The sequence below is a fragment of the Rhinolophus sinicus genome, linkage group LG04 (genome assembly GCF_036562045.2).
Source record: "Rhinolophus sinicus isolate RSC01 linkage group LG04, ASM3656204v1, whole genome shotgun sequence".
Taxonomy (NCBI): domain Eukaryota; kingdom Metazoa; phylum Chordata; class Mammalia; order Chiroptera; family Rhinolophidae; genus Rhinolophus; species Rhinolophus sinicus.
This window is the reverse complement of record NC_133754.1, coordinates 159,179,645-159,196,349: the sequence shown is the minus strand read 5'-3', so window position 1 is coordinate 159,196,349 and position 16,705 is coordinate 159,179,645. Positions and strand designations below refer to the sequence as shown.

The window sequence follows — 16,705 nt, the reverse complement described above, 5'->3', positions numbered from 1 at the left end:
GACTCTAGGGCTAAACTTCCGCCGGGAGGCAATATTGGAGCTGAATGTTGAAGAATGGCTGGGACTTTTGCACACTGATAGTGAAGAAAGAGGTTCTAGAGGGCAGGCACAGCCAAAGCCAAGGCCTAGGGTCAGGAAGGCAGGTGTAGATTTGGGGACTGGCCATTCTTTGTGACTGGAGCCTAGAGCTGGGCATGGAACCCAGCGGGGTTCTGCAGGGGAAGATGCCCCAGGTTGAGTTGTTGCCAGGTCGCTGAAGACCTTGAGCCCCAGAGGGAGGGGTTCCCCGTCTGTCCAGGGCACTGGGGGCCAGCGAGGGGTTCATGAGTGCAGCAAAGCTGTGCTTTAGGGGCCCATTGGCTTTTTGGAACTTGTTCTCTTTTGCCAGCCTTGAACGACAAACAGAAAAGAGCCAGACCCCGAAGGAACACAGTTCTTTCATCTAAGCACACACTTACTGAGCACTGTCTCATGCCAAACACTGCAGTAGGTTTAGGGGCAGACAAGACAGGAGAGGGAAAAGAGAAGTAAAATGAACGCCAGGCACTGCCCCCACAGAATGCCCTGATTGGGGAGCAGTGGTGTGGGTACCCACTGGGCTCCAAGAGAAGCGTCAAGTACTGTGAGCTGCAGAGGAGGGAATTCTCAGCAGGTGGGATCAGGGGGGGGTTTGAAGAGGGGTGGTCTTTGTACCAGTGTCTACGGGGAAGGAGAACCCAGAGAAGTATTTCCTCACTTCTTCTGGACCTCCAACCCCTCACCCGTCACCCACAGGGCGGCGGGGTTCTTGTGAGGGTTAGAGCTAGTGGGGTGGGTGCCTGGGACACTGTCTCATTGTCGGTGACTGAACTTCAGGACCAGCTGGTATAAAATCTATAACACAGCGGTCTTTGAACAACATGCTTTTGTTCAGCATCTTTTCATTATAATGTAGATGAGATGCCATAGGAACTGAACTCTTGTTGATATCAATTAGCCTGTGGTAAAATTGGTTTTGTTGTCCTTCGTTTTGCTTCAAGTCGCAGAACAAATGGACAACCTTCAAGTAGAAAGGCCTCCCAGGAGGAAGGTGGGGGGCACCTGAGCTGGGTCGTAAACAATGAGGTCTGTCTGTCATCAGACCAGAACTTTCAGAAGGACATTTGGAGCGTCATGACGGGCCCCCTCAGCTGCCCTGGAGAAAAAACCTGGTGGAGCCGGTGACAGGGCCGCCTCTCCCCCTGCCGCTGGGCCTCTGGTCCTGAACAGCGAGTCTCCCCTGCCTCCGCCAGACTCTGACTTGCATTTGTAATCGCCTATAGGTGGAATTAATTGAGCTCTGTCAGTCTAACGACTCTGCAGAGGTGGCGTATTTTTTCTCTATAAATGACCTTCTTCTTTTGAGGGCTAGTGTCTTCCTTTCTCTTTTACAGAAAATTACTAAAATTGAAAGAATTGCCATTTTAAATTGCAGATTAAAGAGAAACTTAATTAGAAGGAATGAAGGCAGTTGAGTTTAGAGCTTTTGTTCTTCTTTTTTTTTTTTTCCCCTTTTGCTGCCGAATTGCTGCACTTGGAGTTTGTATATTTTCATTTTAGGTGAAACGATTTGCCTAATTAAGACTGTCATTCATCACCACCTGTGTTCTAAAATATATGGCTATATTATTAAGCTTGCAAGCGAATGTATAAATTAATTCAGTGCTGAATTACCGTGTTGACTGGGACCTTCGTAGGTTTTATGCAATTTATCTGGTATGAAAACTGATTTTTTTCCCCCAATAAAAGTGAAACAGCAGCTTATTTTCTTCATTCAGTCTTTCATTGAACACTTGTCATGTTGTAGGCATGTACTAGGCATGGCGGCTATGGGTAAATATGGCACAGCCCCTGCCCTTGAAGGGTTCATGGGGAGCCACACGGGAAAACTGGCGATTAGGGTACCGTACATAGGTTGAGATCAAGATGAATCTGGGGAGGAGGTGAGGTCAGGGAAGGCTTCCTGGAAGAGGTGACCTCTGAAGGGCAAGGGGAATCGGGTGGAAAGGTTGGTAGAGGGGGTGGGAGTCATGGTAATTAGACAGGACACAGCCTGGAAAGAGGCTTGGTGAGAGCTGAGGCTGGACAGTTAGCCAGTCGTTGGTTGTTCTGAAGAGCTTGGGTTCCTTTCCAATTGGTGTTCCATGTTCCATGGCTCTCTTCTCACCTTGCGTGCCAGGAGATATGTAGTGGGAATTTATATTGGCGGAAATCTTTACGTTCTGATTTTAGCTAATGGAGCCATAGGTTGTCAGAGGTGAAAATACCTTACAGTTAGTTCATCTGGTCTCTCCCTCTCCTCCACCGGTGGCAAAAGTAAGCCGAGAACCTCATCTCCCACCTTGCCCCTCCCTACACCATGCCACTTAGCTAGCTGCCTCCTCTCCTTTCCTGACAACCAGAAAGCGAGCACAAGGGAGGCATTATGGGGAAGGGCAGGTTGCTCCCATGCTCCCTGAGCCCATCTCATGCTGTGCCCAGATCTCCGTCTCAGTGGGGCATCACACAGGGGTCTTCCCTGACTCACCCTTTAGTCTCAAGTCCTGTTGGCGTCACCTCCATCATTGAGAAAGCTGGCCTCTATCACCTTCCCTAACTGCCTCCAGGGTTGCCCCAAACCCACCTCCCGTCAGCAGGCAGAGAGATCTCTAAAACCCAATCTGAGAATGGCATTTCTTGATTCAACCCATCCATAGGATCAAGTCACAGCTCTTTAGAAAGGGGCTCTCTGAATGGGTCCTCACCTGCCTACCTGACGTCCCTGTTCGCCCCTGCCCACGGTCAGCCATCCAGGGCTCTGCAAGGTAGGTGGCTCAGGTCAGACCTGCTTTACCTCTTCCTCTCCCCGCTTCTCCCAAACATAGACCCCATGCGATCAGTTGCCATGAAGACAGGTGTGGTTCAGTGAGAGCTGCGGTGAGAGAGCCAGGCTGCTGGGAAGCCAGGGAGGGACCTATGAGACCATGTGTGCCAAGGCCCCAGCTCTGGGCTTTGTCTCCTCACCATCTCTATAAAAGCCCAGCTCATCAGCCAGATGGAAAAGGGCTTGCTGAGACATCCAACCCTGGGAGCTGTTCCCTAGGAGGGCCTTGAGGTCATGCTGTCTTGTTGTCTGTCCCTCCAGTTGGACACAGGACAGGACTCCCCAGCAGTCCTCGCTATGTCCCCACTCCACGCTGCGAGTCCTAGCGTCACAGGTTGTGGGCATATTAGAGTTTTCTGTGAGTCTTCCCCTGCTGGATAATGCCAGCCCCATTCTTTCAGTGCTCAAGCCCAAAGCCTACAGTCTTGAGCCTCTTTTTCTCACACTCTGCTTTGCATACAGGACACGTCTTGCTATCTCCGCCTGCAGCCAGAATCTGACCACTCCCTGTACCGTCTATGTACGTCTCCAATGCCTGCCCGTCCTGCAGTAGCTTCCTCATTGCTCACTCGCTCTCTCTCGCTCTCTCTCAATAATAATCTTTTTAGGTTCACAGCAAAATTGAGCAGAAAGTACAGAGTTCCCGTATACCACCTGCCCTCCATCTCTTCAGCATAGCAATCCTGGGGGTGTTTATTTTTTAAGTGCCAGGTCAAAACCTTGCTCATCAAAACATCAGAATGGCTCTTCATTTCTCTCAGAATAAAACCAAAGCGCTTCCCAAGGCCCACAAAGCCTTGTTCCCTCCCACTCACCCCCCACCAGCCCCCCTTCACGCCCCTCCAGTCGCCTTGGACTGTGTTATTTCTCAAACACTCCAGACATGTTCCCACCTCAGGGTCCTTGAACTTGCTCTTCCCTCTACCCGGAATGTCCTTCCCGCAGATGTCCACATGTCTCATCCCTCCTCTCCTTCAGGAATGTATTCAGATGTCACCTTTCAAGAGGCCTTCCCTGCCCTGCTTTAGTTTTCTCCATAGCACTTATCCCCAGCTGGTGTGCGGTGGATCTGACTGACTTCCTTTATTGTCTGTCTCTCTTCACTCAGGCAGGGATTTCTGTCTTTTGCTCACTGCAGTTTTCCCAGCCCTGACCTGAGCTTGGCCCATGTCAATGAGTGTTTAAAAAATGGGATCGGTGGATGGACAGCCTGCTGGGCCCCACTGCAGTCATGAGAGTGACCAGCCCCACGTGGGTCCAACACATCTGGAGCCTTCCACTGGCAGGAACCTCCCTTCCCGCTGTTTTCCATAGTGGTTATTAGAGAAGAGTGTCTTGGAGGGATGGAAATGCTTCACAGTCCTGATGGATGGTCTTGCTCAGTGGCTGAGACGTAGAACAAGTTCATTCCCATCCTCGGTCCCCACAGACAGCACGTCACCACAGGCAGGGCTGCGTTTTCCCACCACCTCCTGTGAATGTGAGGTTGATTGCTACGTATCTGACGAGGGTCAGAGGACAGCTCAGCACGTCCTGCTTGCTGGCTGGAGGGGACATGTCTGTCTTTGTTTCACTCAGCCAAGGACGTGTGTTTGTGGGCCTGCAGCTGGACATGCCTTGGGGAACCTTGTTCTGCAGGCCCTGGCCCGGCTTACCCAGCACTCTGCATGTGCCAGGGACATAGGATGTATTCCCTCATCTGAACTTCACAGCAGCCTGGGGAGGGAGGAAATGGGGCCTCAGAGAGGTGGGGTAACTTAGCCGAGGCACACAGCCAGCCAGGGCAGGCTTAGAAGAACACAGGTCGGCTCAGTAGCTTATGGGAAATGCCTGGTACAGTGCCCGCGTCGAGCAGACATGGTAACAGTAAGTATAACAACACTGATTGAGCACAGATGACATGCTGGGCACTGTGCCACGGCTTCTGTTTATCACCTGGTTGAATCCTCACAACATCCCCACGAGATAGGTGTAGTCATTGTCCCTACTTTTCAGAGGAAGAAACTGAGGCCCAGGGAGACTTGCAAGGTAGACTAGCCTGTCTCCTGGACCCCTCCTGGCAGCTGTAGTTTCAGCTCAGTGTTTTCTGCTCTTTGTGGAGTATCTCCAGGGACCTGCCCTAAAGAGGGATCCTCCCCGAGCCAGCGGAGGTGAGGTGAACATTGCTCCCGCTGGCCCAAGACACGACAGAAGTACATGAGAGGGCCCATTCCCCTGCTGTGTGTGCACTGTAGTCTCACCTGGGGGCTGGTGCAGGGCAGGGCTGGGTACGTGGGCCCCACGCGGGGGCGCTGAGTGAAGGGGAACAGAATTGGGTACCACATGACCCCAGCTGGAGTTCTGGAGGGTTGTCCCGGAGAAGGGGGACCGATGTGGCCAGTACGACCCCAGGTGGGAGGAGAGGAGCCCTAATTAGAGGCAGGTTTTGGGCACAAAATGAGGAACAACTTTTTCCCCTGAGAACTGTCCAGAGGACTGAGTTCCCCTGGGCAGTGTGCCATGTGCCCCTTACTGGGTTGCAGAGGGCTTCCTTTGGGAATGTTGCTGAGCTCAGTGGCCTCTGGAGACTCATCCAGCCCCTCTGGCTTTGACAGCACCTGCGTGCCCTGTCTGAGGAAGCCCACATCTTTTGAGCCATGTTTGTTCATTGCTTGGAATGCTTCCTCTTGTGAATGATAAAACCCCAACGAGAACAGTTGACTATTACCCCACGGTGTGCCACCCAGTAACTCCTCAGGCTGAGCTCCAGGTAACCATTCTCTCTCTCTCTCTCCCCTTCCCCCCCCCGCCCCCCCACAGCCCAGTTTAACGGCAACGAGAAACGACAGTCATCTCCCTCACCTTCCCGGGACCGGCGGCGACAGCTTCGAGCTCCTGGAGGGGGCTTCAAGCCCATCAAACACGGGAGCCCCGAGTTCTGTGGGATCCTGGGAGAAAGAGTGGATCCTGCTGTCCCCCTGGAGAAGCAAATGTGAGTTCTAAGGGGGCAAAGCCCAACCTCGGCTCCCAGTTCATGCAGTCATTGCTCTTTCCTTTCCTTTCTTTATCTTGTTTCAAAAATTCGCAGACTGAGAGAAAGTTAGAGCTACAGGGATCTTTTAGTCTGCACTCCCACCCCGCCCCTGTATGCAGAGGGGCAGGTGGAGGCTCACAGAAGGTCAAGGCCACCGTCAGGTGAGTAGCAGAACAGGCCTAGAACGCACGTCTCCTTATTCCTAGCCTGGTGCTTTCTCCATCCGCACTGTGTCTCCGCCCTTACTGTTGACGACTAGTAGAAAGGCCTGCAAAATCGTCTACACAGTTCACCCCTCCCTTACATCCCAGTTTCTAGTTTCATCATGCAGACTGAATCCTGTCCCCTAATTGTAAATGAGGTTTATTTGCTAGCCCGTGACTTTTTTGCCCCACTTCTGCTTGGTATGAGTTGGGCAAGGCCTTGACACTCTTGATTTGGGTTTTCTCAGCTCCTTTCTCTTCCCTCTCCTCCCCAACACTGCGGGCCGCCCGTTTCTCCCCCTCCCCTTGATGTGGTGGTCGTCTCCCTTCTCTGCCAGGCTCTCAATGTGTGCAGGTCCCTGCTCTGCTCTAAAACCTTCAGCGGCTCCCCATCACCTCCGGGATAAAGTCCCATCTCCCAGGCCTGCCACGAGTTCTGTGAATTGCCCCCAGACTGCTTTTTCAGTTTCTCACCATTCCACATACCTAGACTAGACGGAGCTTCTCCAGGAACTTGATAACGCAGGCCCTGGATCTCGTGCTGGTACCTTCAGATATATCATCCTCTTACTAAGCAAATGTGCAATAAATGGGATTATCATCCCCATCGCACAGATGAGAAAATTGGGGCTCCAAGAGATGCAGAGCCTTGGCTAGGATCTCAGGGCTCCAAGTGCAGAGGTGAGATTTGGACTTCAGCCCCGTGACTCTCCCCTCACTTCCCTCTCCTCAAACACACTCTTATCCCCCACCCTTAGCACACGCCTGGCACAGAGCAGGCCCTCTGTCAGCCAACGGATTAGCTGACACCAAGCTGGTTCCTTGTGAGACTGTCTTGTGTGGGTCACGTACTATTATCAGTCTCCACCCTGGGGGATGCTGGTCTCAGCACAGCTGGCAGTGCATCCCTCGCAGGAAATGCTCGCCCGGTGAGCAGGATGCAGGGTTTTCCGATGATGTCATGTGCTCTTGTGCCCATTTTAAGTATGTGCTGTCAGCTCTGGAGGCTGTGGCCTCCTCTGTGCCTGCCCGCCGCCTGCTGTGCTGAGCACATGGGTGGGGGCAACGCTCCCAGTGGGCGTTGTGTTCATCATTTCTCACAGCCACGCAGATTGGGTGGCAGGTTTTGCTTATTCTGTCTGATCAAACTGCACTTTTTAATCAACAAACAAAATGTGATCCAGAGATGCCAGGAGCTGTTCAGAATGCATCCTTAGTTCTGCCTGGGGTCAGCGGCCCAGCCTATCCTCTTCCCACCCCCTGGCAGAGCTTTTGTCTGGCTGGGGCCCCTAGAGGACAGTTCTGCTCGGTTTCCTTTCCCGTTCCCACCCAGCAAGGCCCTCCGCCAAGCCCAGAGTCATGACTGGCTTTCCCTCCCCCCATCTTCTCGTCTTCCCAGGATTACTCTGGCCTGCCGAGGCCCTGACTCATCACTGAGAGGGGTGTTTAGGTAAAATCCCACTTCCAGCAGAGCCTGGTGACCCAGACGGGAGGATCACCAAACCTCCCCCCTGGCTGATGAAGCGGCAGAGTGTAGGAGGCACCTCTAAGACCAGCCTCTCCTCCATCCTAGCACAGGGCCGAGGGGAGGACTAACACACAGGTTACTGAGGATGGGAAGCCCAGTCCCACATCTACCTGGGCACCCTTACCGCCTGCTTTCCCTCCTGCTGCTCGGGTACTCAGGGGACCCCCCCACAGCCTCCTGAGGCAGCCCATGGCCCCTCTATCCTGCATCATGATTACTACCAGCATATAAACATGGTTTAGTCACAAGGTTCTTAAAAGTAAATAAATAATTTTGACCAACATCCCTCTCTAGCTCCTGCCCCCTGCTGGGAACATAAGCTCCATGGGGTTGGGAACTTGTCTGTCACCGCTGTGACTGCAGTGCCTAGAATGGTGCCTGGTACATAATAGATGCTCAATAAATAGTGTCCAATGATGGGCAAAGTTTCTACAGAGCTGTCAGCACTTTCCCTCCCGTCACCTCCCGTTCTTCCTCACGCACCGCAGTCTGCTTCTCTTTTTCTGCCCAGGTCCCTGGGTGACCTCCTCTGGCCTCCATGGCGGTAGCATAGACAGCTCCCTCCTTCACAGACACTCTGCTTCGGGTTTTCCTTCTGCCTCCCTACTGCTGGCTCCTCCCCTCAGCTTGCCCTGAAGGTTGGACTGTCGGGGCTCAGTTTCCAGCCCAGTGCTCTTTCTGGGGAGTCTCTTCAAGATTTAACAGTACACATCCCCAGCCCACACCTCGCCCAACTCTCGACTCCTACTTGCAGCTGCCTTCTGGGCACCTCCACTTGGCTGACGAGTGGGCATCTCATATTGAACATGTTCAGAACTGGGCTCCTGATCTCCCCCTCAACACTTGCTCTTCCCCCAGCTTTTCCACCTCCATAAAGGGCATCACATCTACGTAGCTGCTCAGGCCACAAACCTGGAGTCTTCGCGAGTCCTTTTTTTTGGGGGGGGGGGGCTTTCACCAGCATCTAATGCATTACTATTAAGTTTTGCCAGTTCTCCATCCAAAATACAGCCCAGATCCATCCATGCCTCTCATCTCCGCAGCCACTTCCCATCTGGACCCCTGTGGAAGCCTCCTGAATTGCGTCCTACTTCACTTCCCCTCTTCAGGGCAGCCTGGTCGACCTTATGTAAGATCATCCAGAGCAAGTAACAGCTCTGTTTAAAACTCTCATTACCCTCCACTATGCTCAGAATGAAATCGGACTTCTTCCCTTGGCCCACAAGGCCTCAGGGAGCTGGGCCCCACCTCCCACTCCACCCGCATCCAGTACCACTCCCCAGGTCACAGTGCCAGGCTGTCCTTGCTGCCTTTGTGCTCTGTGAACGGCCTGAGCTCATTCCTACGTCAGGGCCTTTGCACTTGCTGGTTCCTCTGACCTGAAAGGCTCCTTCTCACAATGTAGAATCTCAGGTCAAATGTTATCATCTCGGGCCTCCTTCATTCTGAAGTAGGCACCTCCCCCGCCCATCAATGCCTTATCACAAACCTACTAGTATTCCTACCGACCAGCACTTAATCACTATCTGAAATCATTTCCTGAATCTGTTGACTCTCTATCTCCTTGTATCAGCCCTGTGAGATCAAGGATGGAGTAAGCGGTGAGTAAATATTGGAGGAGCTGAGGGGCATTGGATGGGCTTGAGGGCGATGGTTCAGTCTTAATCCCCATGGTTCTGGCCTGACGGGCCAGCTCCGCAAAGCCCAGGATCCCCAACATGGCCTCCTGCCTGGATTCTCTTTTCAGTCTCTCTTCAGGGTTGTTTTCTGGGAAATTTCACCTGTATCACACCCCCAGTGAGCCTGCTTGGGCCCAGCAATTAGCACCCCGCTCCCACAGGACCACCCAGGACCACTGTGTCTCCTGGTGGCCAGTCGCCTGCTGGCAGGCTGGCCAGTGCCCTCCCCACTTCTCCCCACCCTGGTGTCCTCTCCCAAACTCTGCCTGGGTCCCCTTTGATCTCAACCCGAGTCCCCCCTTTCTCTTCACATGGAGCCGCTGGAGCAGCCCAGGAAACACCAGCAGCTTGTCCTGTCTTCCCCACAGGGACGGCCCTTGACGGGCTCCAGGACTCCCTGGGAGGCCCGGCTCCACCTGCCTCTCAGAGCCCGCTTGCTCCTGTGCTCAGGCAGGGCGAACGGCAGGCAGCAGTCCCCTGAAGACCACTTCCAGGCCTTTCCCTGAGGACAGCTCTGCTTCAAATGTCTGGCACTCGTTTTCCTAATAAAACAATGTTTTTGTCAGGTCACTGGGGGTGAAATTTCCCAGAAAACAACCCTGCCAGTCCTGTTAACTCATGTTTCTAAAGTTAGACAAGCTCCATCCTTGTCTAACTATTTTCCCCAATTAGTCAGGTATCCTTTCGAAAGCATGCCTGGGGCCTTCACATCTCTAGAAAGGTTTTAATTACGGCAGCCTGTGCGGTCCCCAACTTCACGTTCCTCTGCATTTCTGCCTGAGTTTTGAAAGGACGGCAAGTCTTTGGTCTGCACACTTCCCTACCTTTTCCTCTTGGGGAGTCTCCCCTCCCCCCCAGATGTCCAGCCCAGGCCTGGTCTGTGAGTGACTCAGTGACTCAGTCACATGCTCATTGGACAGGGACACTCACATCTACTCTCCAGTCTGTGCTTTCCTAAAGCTGGTTGGGTTGGTTTCTTTTAGTTTGCAATTACATCATCACCCCTGCTGCTAACTGTTCATAACTCTGCCTTGTGAATGGCAGAAGGTGCAAGGTAAAGGTAGTGGGACATGTTTCTCTAAGCAGAATGTCAGTCACTGAACTCTCAGGTGCTGTTGCAGGGCGCTGCTGGCGAGGTCCAGGAGGCAGCATCCTCACTCACACCTGGGAATTAAAATGCAGCCTCAGGGGCGGGCAGCAGCCTAAAATAATGGTAGCTGCAGAAGTTACCCACGGCCATCTGCAAGTTCAGCCTCTTCTGCTGATGCTCATAGCTGCCAATCATTGACAGTCACCCCACCCCAGGCTCTACATAAGCCCTTTTATGTACCATCCCATTTAATATTTAATCCCCGAAATGGGGGTAGAGTGATCGCAACTTGACAGAGAACCAAGGCTCGAGCCAGGTTAAGCCGCTTGCCCCAGACCACCTGGCTGGACAGTGGCCAAGCTGTAAGTGCCTCTGTGGCTGAAGTGTGACCTAGCCTCGCCATTTGTCACCTCTGGTCCTTTTCCTGGCCGCATCTCTTGCTACCTTCCCACTGTCCCTGCCCCTCAGACTGCAATGTAAACAGAAATGCGTTCTGAGTGTACCCGCTGACTGGTGTCTTAGGCTCGCCACTCTTCCACTGAATTTTTACCTTCAGCTTTTTTAATCACTGTTCCCCTTGTGTCCTATAGTCGGGGGCTTTATGCCGTCTGCCTCTGCACCCCTCCCTCTCTTCTGATTCTGCCACTCACCCCGTGGGGTCTGGAAGCAGCCAGGATTCCTAGGACCAGTCAGTGCCATTCACTCAGCAGGAGCCTTGGGGTGGCCACCCTCCTGAGTGATGAACACTGCCCACTTGTCCCCCAGATGTCACAGAGTCAGCATGTGTCCCTCCTGTCAGCAACCCCTGGTGGCTTCAATGTCACTCACAGAAAGCCTGAGTCCTCAAGTCACACACACACACACACACACACACACACACACACACACTCTCTCTCTCTCTCTCACGAGGCCCCACGGCCCCGCCCTGCCTCCCTGTTACCCCTCCCCCTCGCCAGCCTCCATGGCCACGCTCTTCTTTCCGAAAAACACGGCAGGCGCTCTTGCCTCAGGCATCTGCCTCCGCCACCCGTCCCTTTGGCAGAATGCTTTTTTCCAGCTGCTGTCCTTGGTGGCACCCTCCCTCACCTCCTTCAGGTTCATGCTAAAATGTCACTCTTCTCCGGAAGGCTTCTCTGGCCACTGCTTAAAATAGCGGTCCTTCCCCCGAGCTGCAAACCACATGGCCCTGCTTCGTTTCTTGCGTAGCACCTCCGTGAGAATGTCAGGCCGCGTGAGGGAGGAGACTGCAGGTTTCTCCACTGTTCTCTCCCCACAGTCTGTCAGGCACCAGGCACTCGGTAAATAGCTATTAAATGACTGAACGCACACGCGCCTGCCCTGTAACGAGGAGGCCCCGGACGTGACAGCCGCCCACTGAGGAACAGACTTCAGGGTGTTAGCTGTGGGGTCCTGTCCCCAAGTCCTGACCTTCTCCCTTCTCCCCAGATGGTACCACGGAGCCATCACCAGAGGAGATGCCGAGAACCTGCTGCGACTCTGCAAGGAGTGTAGCTACCTTGTGCGGAATAGCCAGACCAGCAAGCACGACTACTCCCTGTCCCTGAAGTGAGTACAGCCTGGTCACCCCACACCCTGCTCGGCAGGCTGAAGGGTAGCGCGGCGGGCTCTCGTGTCTGTGGCAGAAAGGCCTGCCGGCGTCCCCCTGGGAAACTTGCCAGCACGAGTTATTTCAAGCCTTGATTTTTCAATTTGATCTTATTCTCCGGGGATACAGAGGAGTCTTTATGTTCTGTTTCTGTCTCCCCAGAAGTGGAGGGGCCTCTTCCTAGGATTTATATTAAATAACCAAGAATAGCTTTCACATCTGCTGTGAGCCAGGGGCTACATGAAGCTCTTAGCATCCCCCTCTCATACCTCATCCCTCTCTCAAACCTCATAACAGTCCTTTGATGAGAATCATATTGTCCCAATTTTGCAGTTGAGGAAACTGAGACACAGAGCAGTGACATGACTGGCCTCGGGTGAAGGGCCAGACACAAGACCAGCTGTTTGACTCTCCAGTGTGCCCCACTGCCACTGTGAGAATGACCTTTCCTTACATTCTAGGTTGCTGTTTGGGCAGTCTGATTTTTGGGTGTGTCACGAAGGTTGTGCGGAACCCTGGGAAGAGCCAGGAAGAATCCTGCTAGTGGCAGCAGCTATAGCTGCTTTGTAAACTGTCAGGTCTTTCTGATGCAGGAAGCATTGCTGGTGGAATATGCAGCCCCGAAATAAGATGCAGGTTTTTTGATTGAATGCTTCATTAGTCAGTGCTGTCACTGGATGGGACCCAACACGTTGTTTAAAATCCATTTTACAGATAGGAAAAATGAGGCCCTGAGAGAGGTGGGATTTCCCAAGGACACATAGAGAGTTCGTGACAGAATTGGGGTATAAGAACCCAGGCCCTTCGGCCCGCACAGAAGGCCAGGAACAATGAAGCCTCTCTGCTTCCTCTCTGATCTCTTCACCATTATTAGAGGCCATGCGATGGGAGAGGCCCTGCTAGGATGCTATTGTCAGAATAACCTTGTGCCGGCCAGCCATGTAGACAGTACCAGGGCAGCCAAGGAAGGAGACATTGGCCTATACTCTCTGCTTAGGACCGACCCCACCTGGTTGGCTGGGCTCTGCCCTGGGAAGGACAGTGACAAACGGCAGAGCAGTTAGGGCAGGAAACAGAGGCACTAGAAGTCCACCTGGAGGAGGCAGGATGTGTAGAAACATAGTGGGAACCACAAATCTTTCAAGGACTATCAGGGCAGAAGGCACAGACATGGTTGGGGATCTCAGGGGATTTATGGGCAGGAGATTCTAGCTCAGTGAGAAGAAAAGTGTTCTAACAGAACAGATAAGAATCAGACTGATCTAAAGCTGCCTCAAGAGGTAGTGAGTGTCTCATCACTGAGGGTGTGCAGCCAGGGTCTGGACGACCACCTTGCCAGGCAGGACGTGGAGGGGATTTCTAACCAGCTGTGGGGGCACACAGAACAACTGGTACCTGTATACTTCATCAGACCCGGCGGCTTAAAGAATCAGGTTGGTGATCGCAGCTGAGGAAAACTGAATGTGCTAAACCACCACTGAGCTGGGAGGCAGCCAAAGCCCGAGAGGAGGCCCTCACTGAATCGAGGAGAGGGCAGTGGTGGGGGACAGGTGCACACCGCTGGCCATGCTGACGGGCCGGGGGTCCTCAACTTTCTACTGCTCCATGCAGCCCCTTTCCCTCCCTCGCCGTTGTGGTAACCTAGCAACCCAGGTGCCCATGAGCAATGCTTCCAGAGCTCCACCTTCCCGCCTCATTGCACTCCTCTGGGATGGGAGAGATGAAGGAAGCCAGTGACATCAGAGGTGGGACTCTCCAGTCATCACCCTTCCCTGCCAACCCAAGCAGCCTGCCCATTCCCTGGGCTTGCTCAGCATAGCAACCATCACATCGGGAGCCTGAGTTCTTCAGGGACTCTCCTTCCTCCAGGAATCCTGTTGTTTGGGGCCTGGCCGCAGGGATCTTCCTGAAAAGTCTGACTAAATGCACTAATGAGGAGGGGATGGTGTGCCCATGCCCAGCCTGGCCATCCTTCCACGAGGGCCAAAGCCCATCGAGCTTCCTGTTTCTTCACTGAGGAAGTGCTGAGCCCCTGGACACTGGGGCCCCGTGGTGACCCCAACTCAGCCCTGCCTGCTAGGGAACAACAGCCTCCTGAGTACCCAGGATGTGTCAGGGCGGAGGTGTAATCACAGGAGGGAGGACATAAAGGAATCTTGAGCCAGTTGCACAAGGAATCATACCCACAAAACCTGCAGAATCCATTCCTCAATCTCCTGGGCAGTGGCCTGCGGTGATGCAAACAGGCCCAATGCCACCTCACAGATGGGTCTCTAGAAGAGTGTTTCCATCAGCTCCAAGAGTATAATTCCCTTTTCATCCCTGGTGTCCTGGGAGGAAGCTGAGGGCCCTGCCCAGTGGCCTGTGCCAGGATCTGGGGATAAGAATACTCTGCTATCAGGCCCAGTTTGGATGACTGGTCTCTACCCACAGACCCTGGAGGAGGGTTTAGTTTTGAATGTTTGTCTAGAACCATTAGAACTCAAAGGCCAGAGGGGTGGTCTCACCTGGTCAAGCTTTCCCTTTAGGGAGCCCACAATTGGGGAAGTGGGCTGGGCTGTCTTGTGGCTGGGTGTGGCAGCTGGCCAAGGAGAGATGGGGCTGGCTTCCCAAAGCAGCCCCAGTTCCTGATGACCAGTTTGGCTGCCAGCCAGGGAGTGACACCTGGCGTTAATCACCTCACCATCAGTGGAACTGGGACTGAACATCCCAGCTGCTTGGGGCAAGTGCCAGCTTTGCCAGCCACCACGTGAGGTCTGAGGTCCCAGATGCACGAGGCCTGCCTGGCGGGGGCTGGGTGGGCCGTGGCATTCCCTATGCACGCTGTTGTCGGGAACGTGGTACAAATTGACTCTGGAATTCCAGCTATGTTTTCCTGTAAACCTTGGGTTCTGCTTGCGAGGGTATTCTCGGGTAGAGAAAGGACTTGGGGGAGTATGGCCTTAGAGGACTAGGCCCTCCACCCTTTCCGTCCTCTCGGCAAATAGTTACGCGAGCCTTCGTACCAGGCTCTGGGCAGGGCAGCAGAGAAAGAGCCGAGGTGAGAACAGCCCAACCCAGACTGTAAAGCTCACAGTCTGGCTCATTCGGCCTTGATCTTGTGGCACAGATGGTCTGGAGAAGCTGCAGGAAGGAGGTGCACGTAAGCTTTAAGAGAGGGTAGGTGTTCCCCAGGCAGGGACAGCTGGTGGGATCCCAGGTGGAAGGGACGCCCAGGCAAAGTCCTGTAGGTGCAGCAAAGCTTTGCCAGGGCTTGTGCTTCAGAGGGGCCGAGACCCACTTCTTAGTAATGGGTTCCCTGAAGTACAGGCACTGGCCCTGTGCTTAAACCCACTTTACCTGACCTACCTCCCTGTATGTGCACAGCACTTTACTATTTGGAGGGCCTGTGCTTTTGCTCTAGGATGGCCTCTGGGTGGCAAGGGCAGAGATCATCTTCTTCATCTTTGGGTAGAGGCAGCTGAATGACCTGCCAAGGTTGGCATGGAGGCAACAGACTTGCAGTGTTTTCCCACCCCGTCCCAAGCACTCCTTACACCGGGTCAGAAGGTCCTCAGGTGTCAAACCTGGAAGTGACCTGAGTGGCCCACCGAGTCCAATCCCTTTGCTTCATGGGTGGGAAGACTGAGACCCAGAGGAGATTCATGATTGACCTAAGGCTCCCCAGCTGGCAGGTGACCACACTGACAGTAGAGATGGTGACTGGTTCCCACTGTGAGGACCAGACAGACAGGTCTCTGCACAGGCTGAGCTGCCCCTCCCTCTGCCCTTCCACCCGAAGGTCACACCTATCACCATCCAAGATGGCATCTGCACTCCACCCATTGCCTCTCAGAGCCCCTCCATGGCAGACTCCCCCCCACTGTGAAGCAGTCTTATGGAGATCGAGCCTAATTGCTTTCTAACTCTGCCCTTCTCCCCTCCTCCCTGCAGAACTCTCCCTCTTCCCCATCTGCAGCCTGATTTGACAGGGTGGCAGGCCCTTAGATGCCCTCTTGGCTGCCAGCAGACATGTTGGCCCTGGCACCAACCACTGACCCCTGGGTACACTCACTTCAGCCTCAAGGAAGCAAAGGGTTTAGAAATTGGCACAAAAACATCACACTCTCATATAGTTTCCTGTCTGGAAAGGCAGTCAGTGGGGAAAAGAGATGAAAAGTCTTGAAAAATCTCATTAAAAGAGTTCTTCAGGCGCTTTGGACTATGAATGACTCTTTGCGAGTTCTAGTTCCATGAGTTTTTCCAAAGGAATCTGGACAAGATGAGGGAAACAGGACTCAAAGACTGGAGGGCTTGCAGCTGGGGGGCAGGGAAGCGGGGTGAACACCAGGTGCTCATATGCCAGGTGGCCTCTGCCTTCATTGGGCTCATCCCTGGGAGGACAGAGTGGCACTTCTGAGCCTCAGCAAGGATGCCACTGCTCCTATGACAAGGGCCCAGCCCCAGCCCTCTTTAGGCAGTGAGTGTCCCAACCTCAGTTGGCGGAAACGACCCCAAGGAGCCTTCACAACGGGGCCTTCAGCTTTCGAATCCCAGAAGGCAAAGTCCATAGCCTCCTTGCAAACATGGCCCAGATTCTGACCTCTGGAGATGCTTCTGGGGGTCTGGCCTGTTTCCATGAGGCTACAACTCAGGCTTGTCCATTCAGGAACCTTCCTCAGCCCCCATGAACTCTGCCTCATTTGGTGTCAGTTACTTACTAGGC

At 53.6% G+C, this 16,705-nt stretch overlaps 1 protein-coding gene across 2 annotated transcripts in view; it reads left to right on the top strand.

Moving 5' to 3' along the window:
* Positions 1-16,705, top strand: part of SHB (SH2 domain containing adaptor protein B) — a 130,709-nt gene that overhangs the window by 93,439 nt on the left and 20,565 nt on the right. The window contains exons 4-6 of one of the 2 annotated variants that reach the window (XM_019729169.2): positions 2,715-2,822; positions 5,681-5,852; positions 11,841-11,960. In XM_019729169.2, the coding sequence (XP_019584728.1) occupies positions 2,715-2,822; positions 5,681-5,852; positions 11,841-11,960 (400 nt within the window). The remainder of the gene's footprint in view (positions 1-2,714; positions 2,823-5,680; positions 5,853-11,840; positions 11,961-16,705) is intronic. The other variant, XM_019729168.2, reaches the window with a different exon arrangement.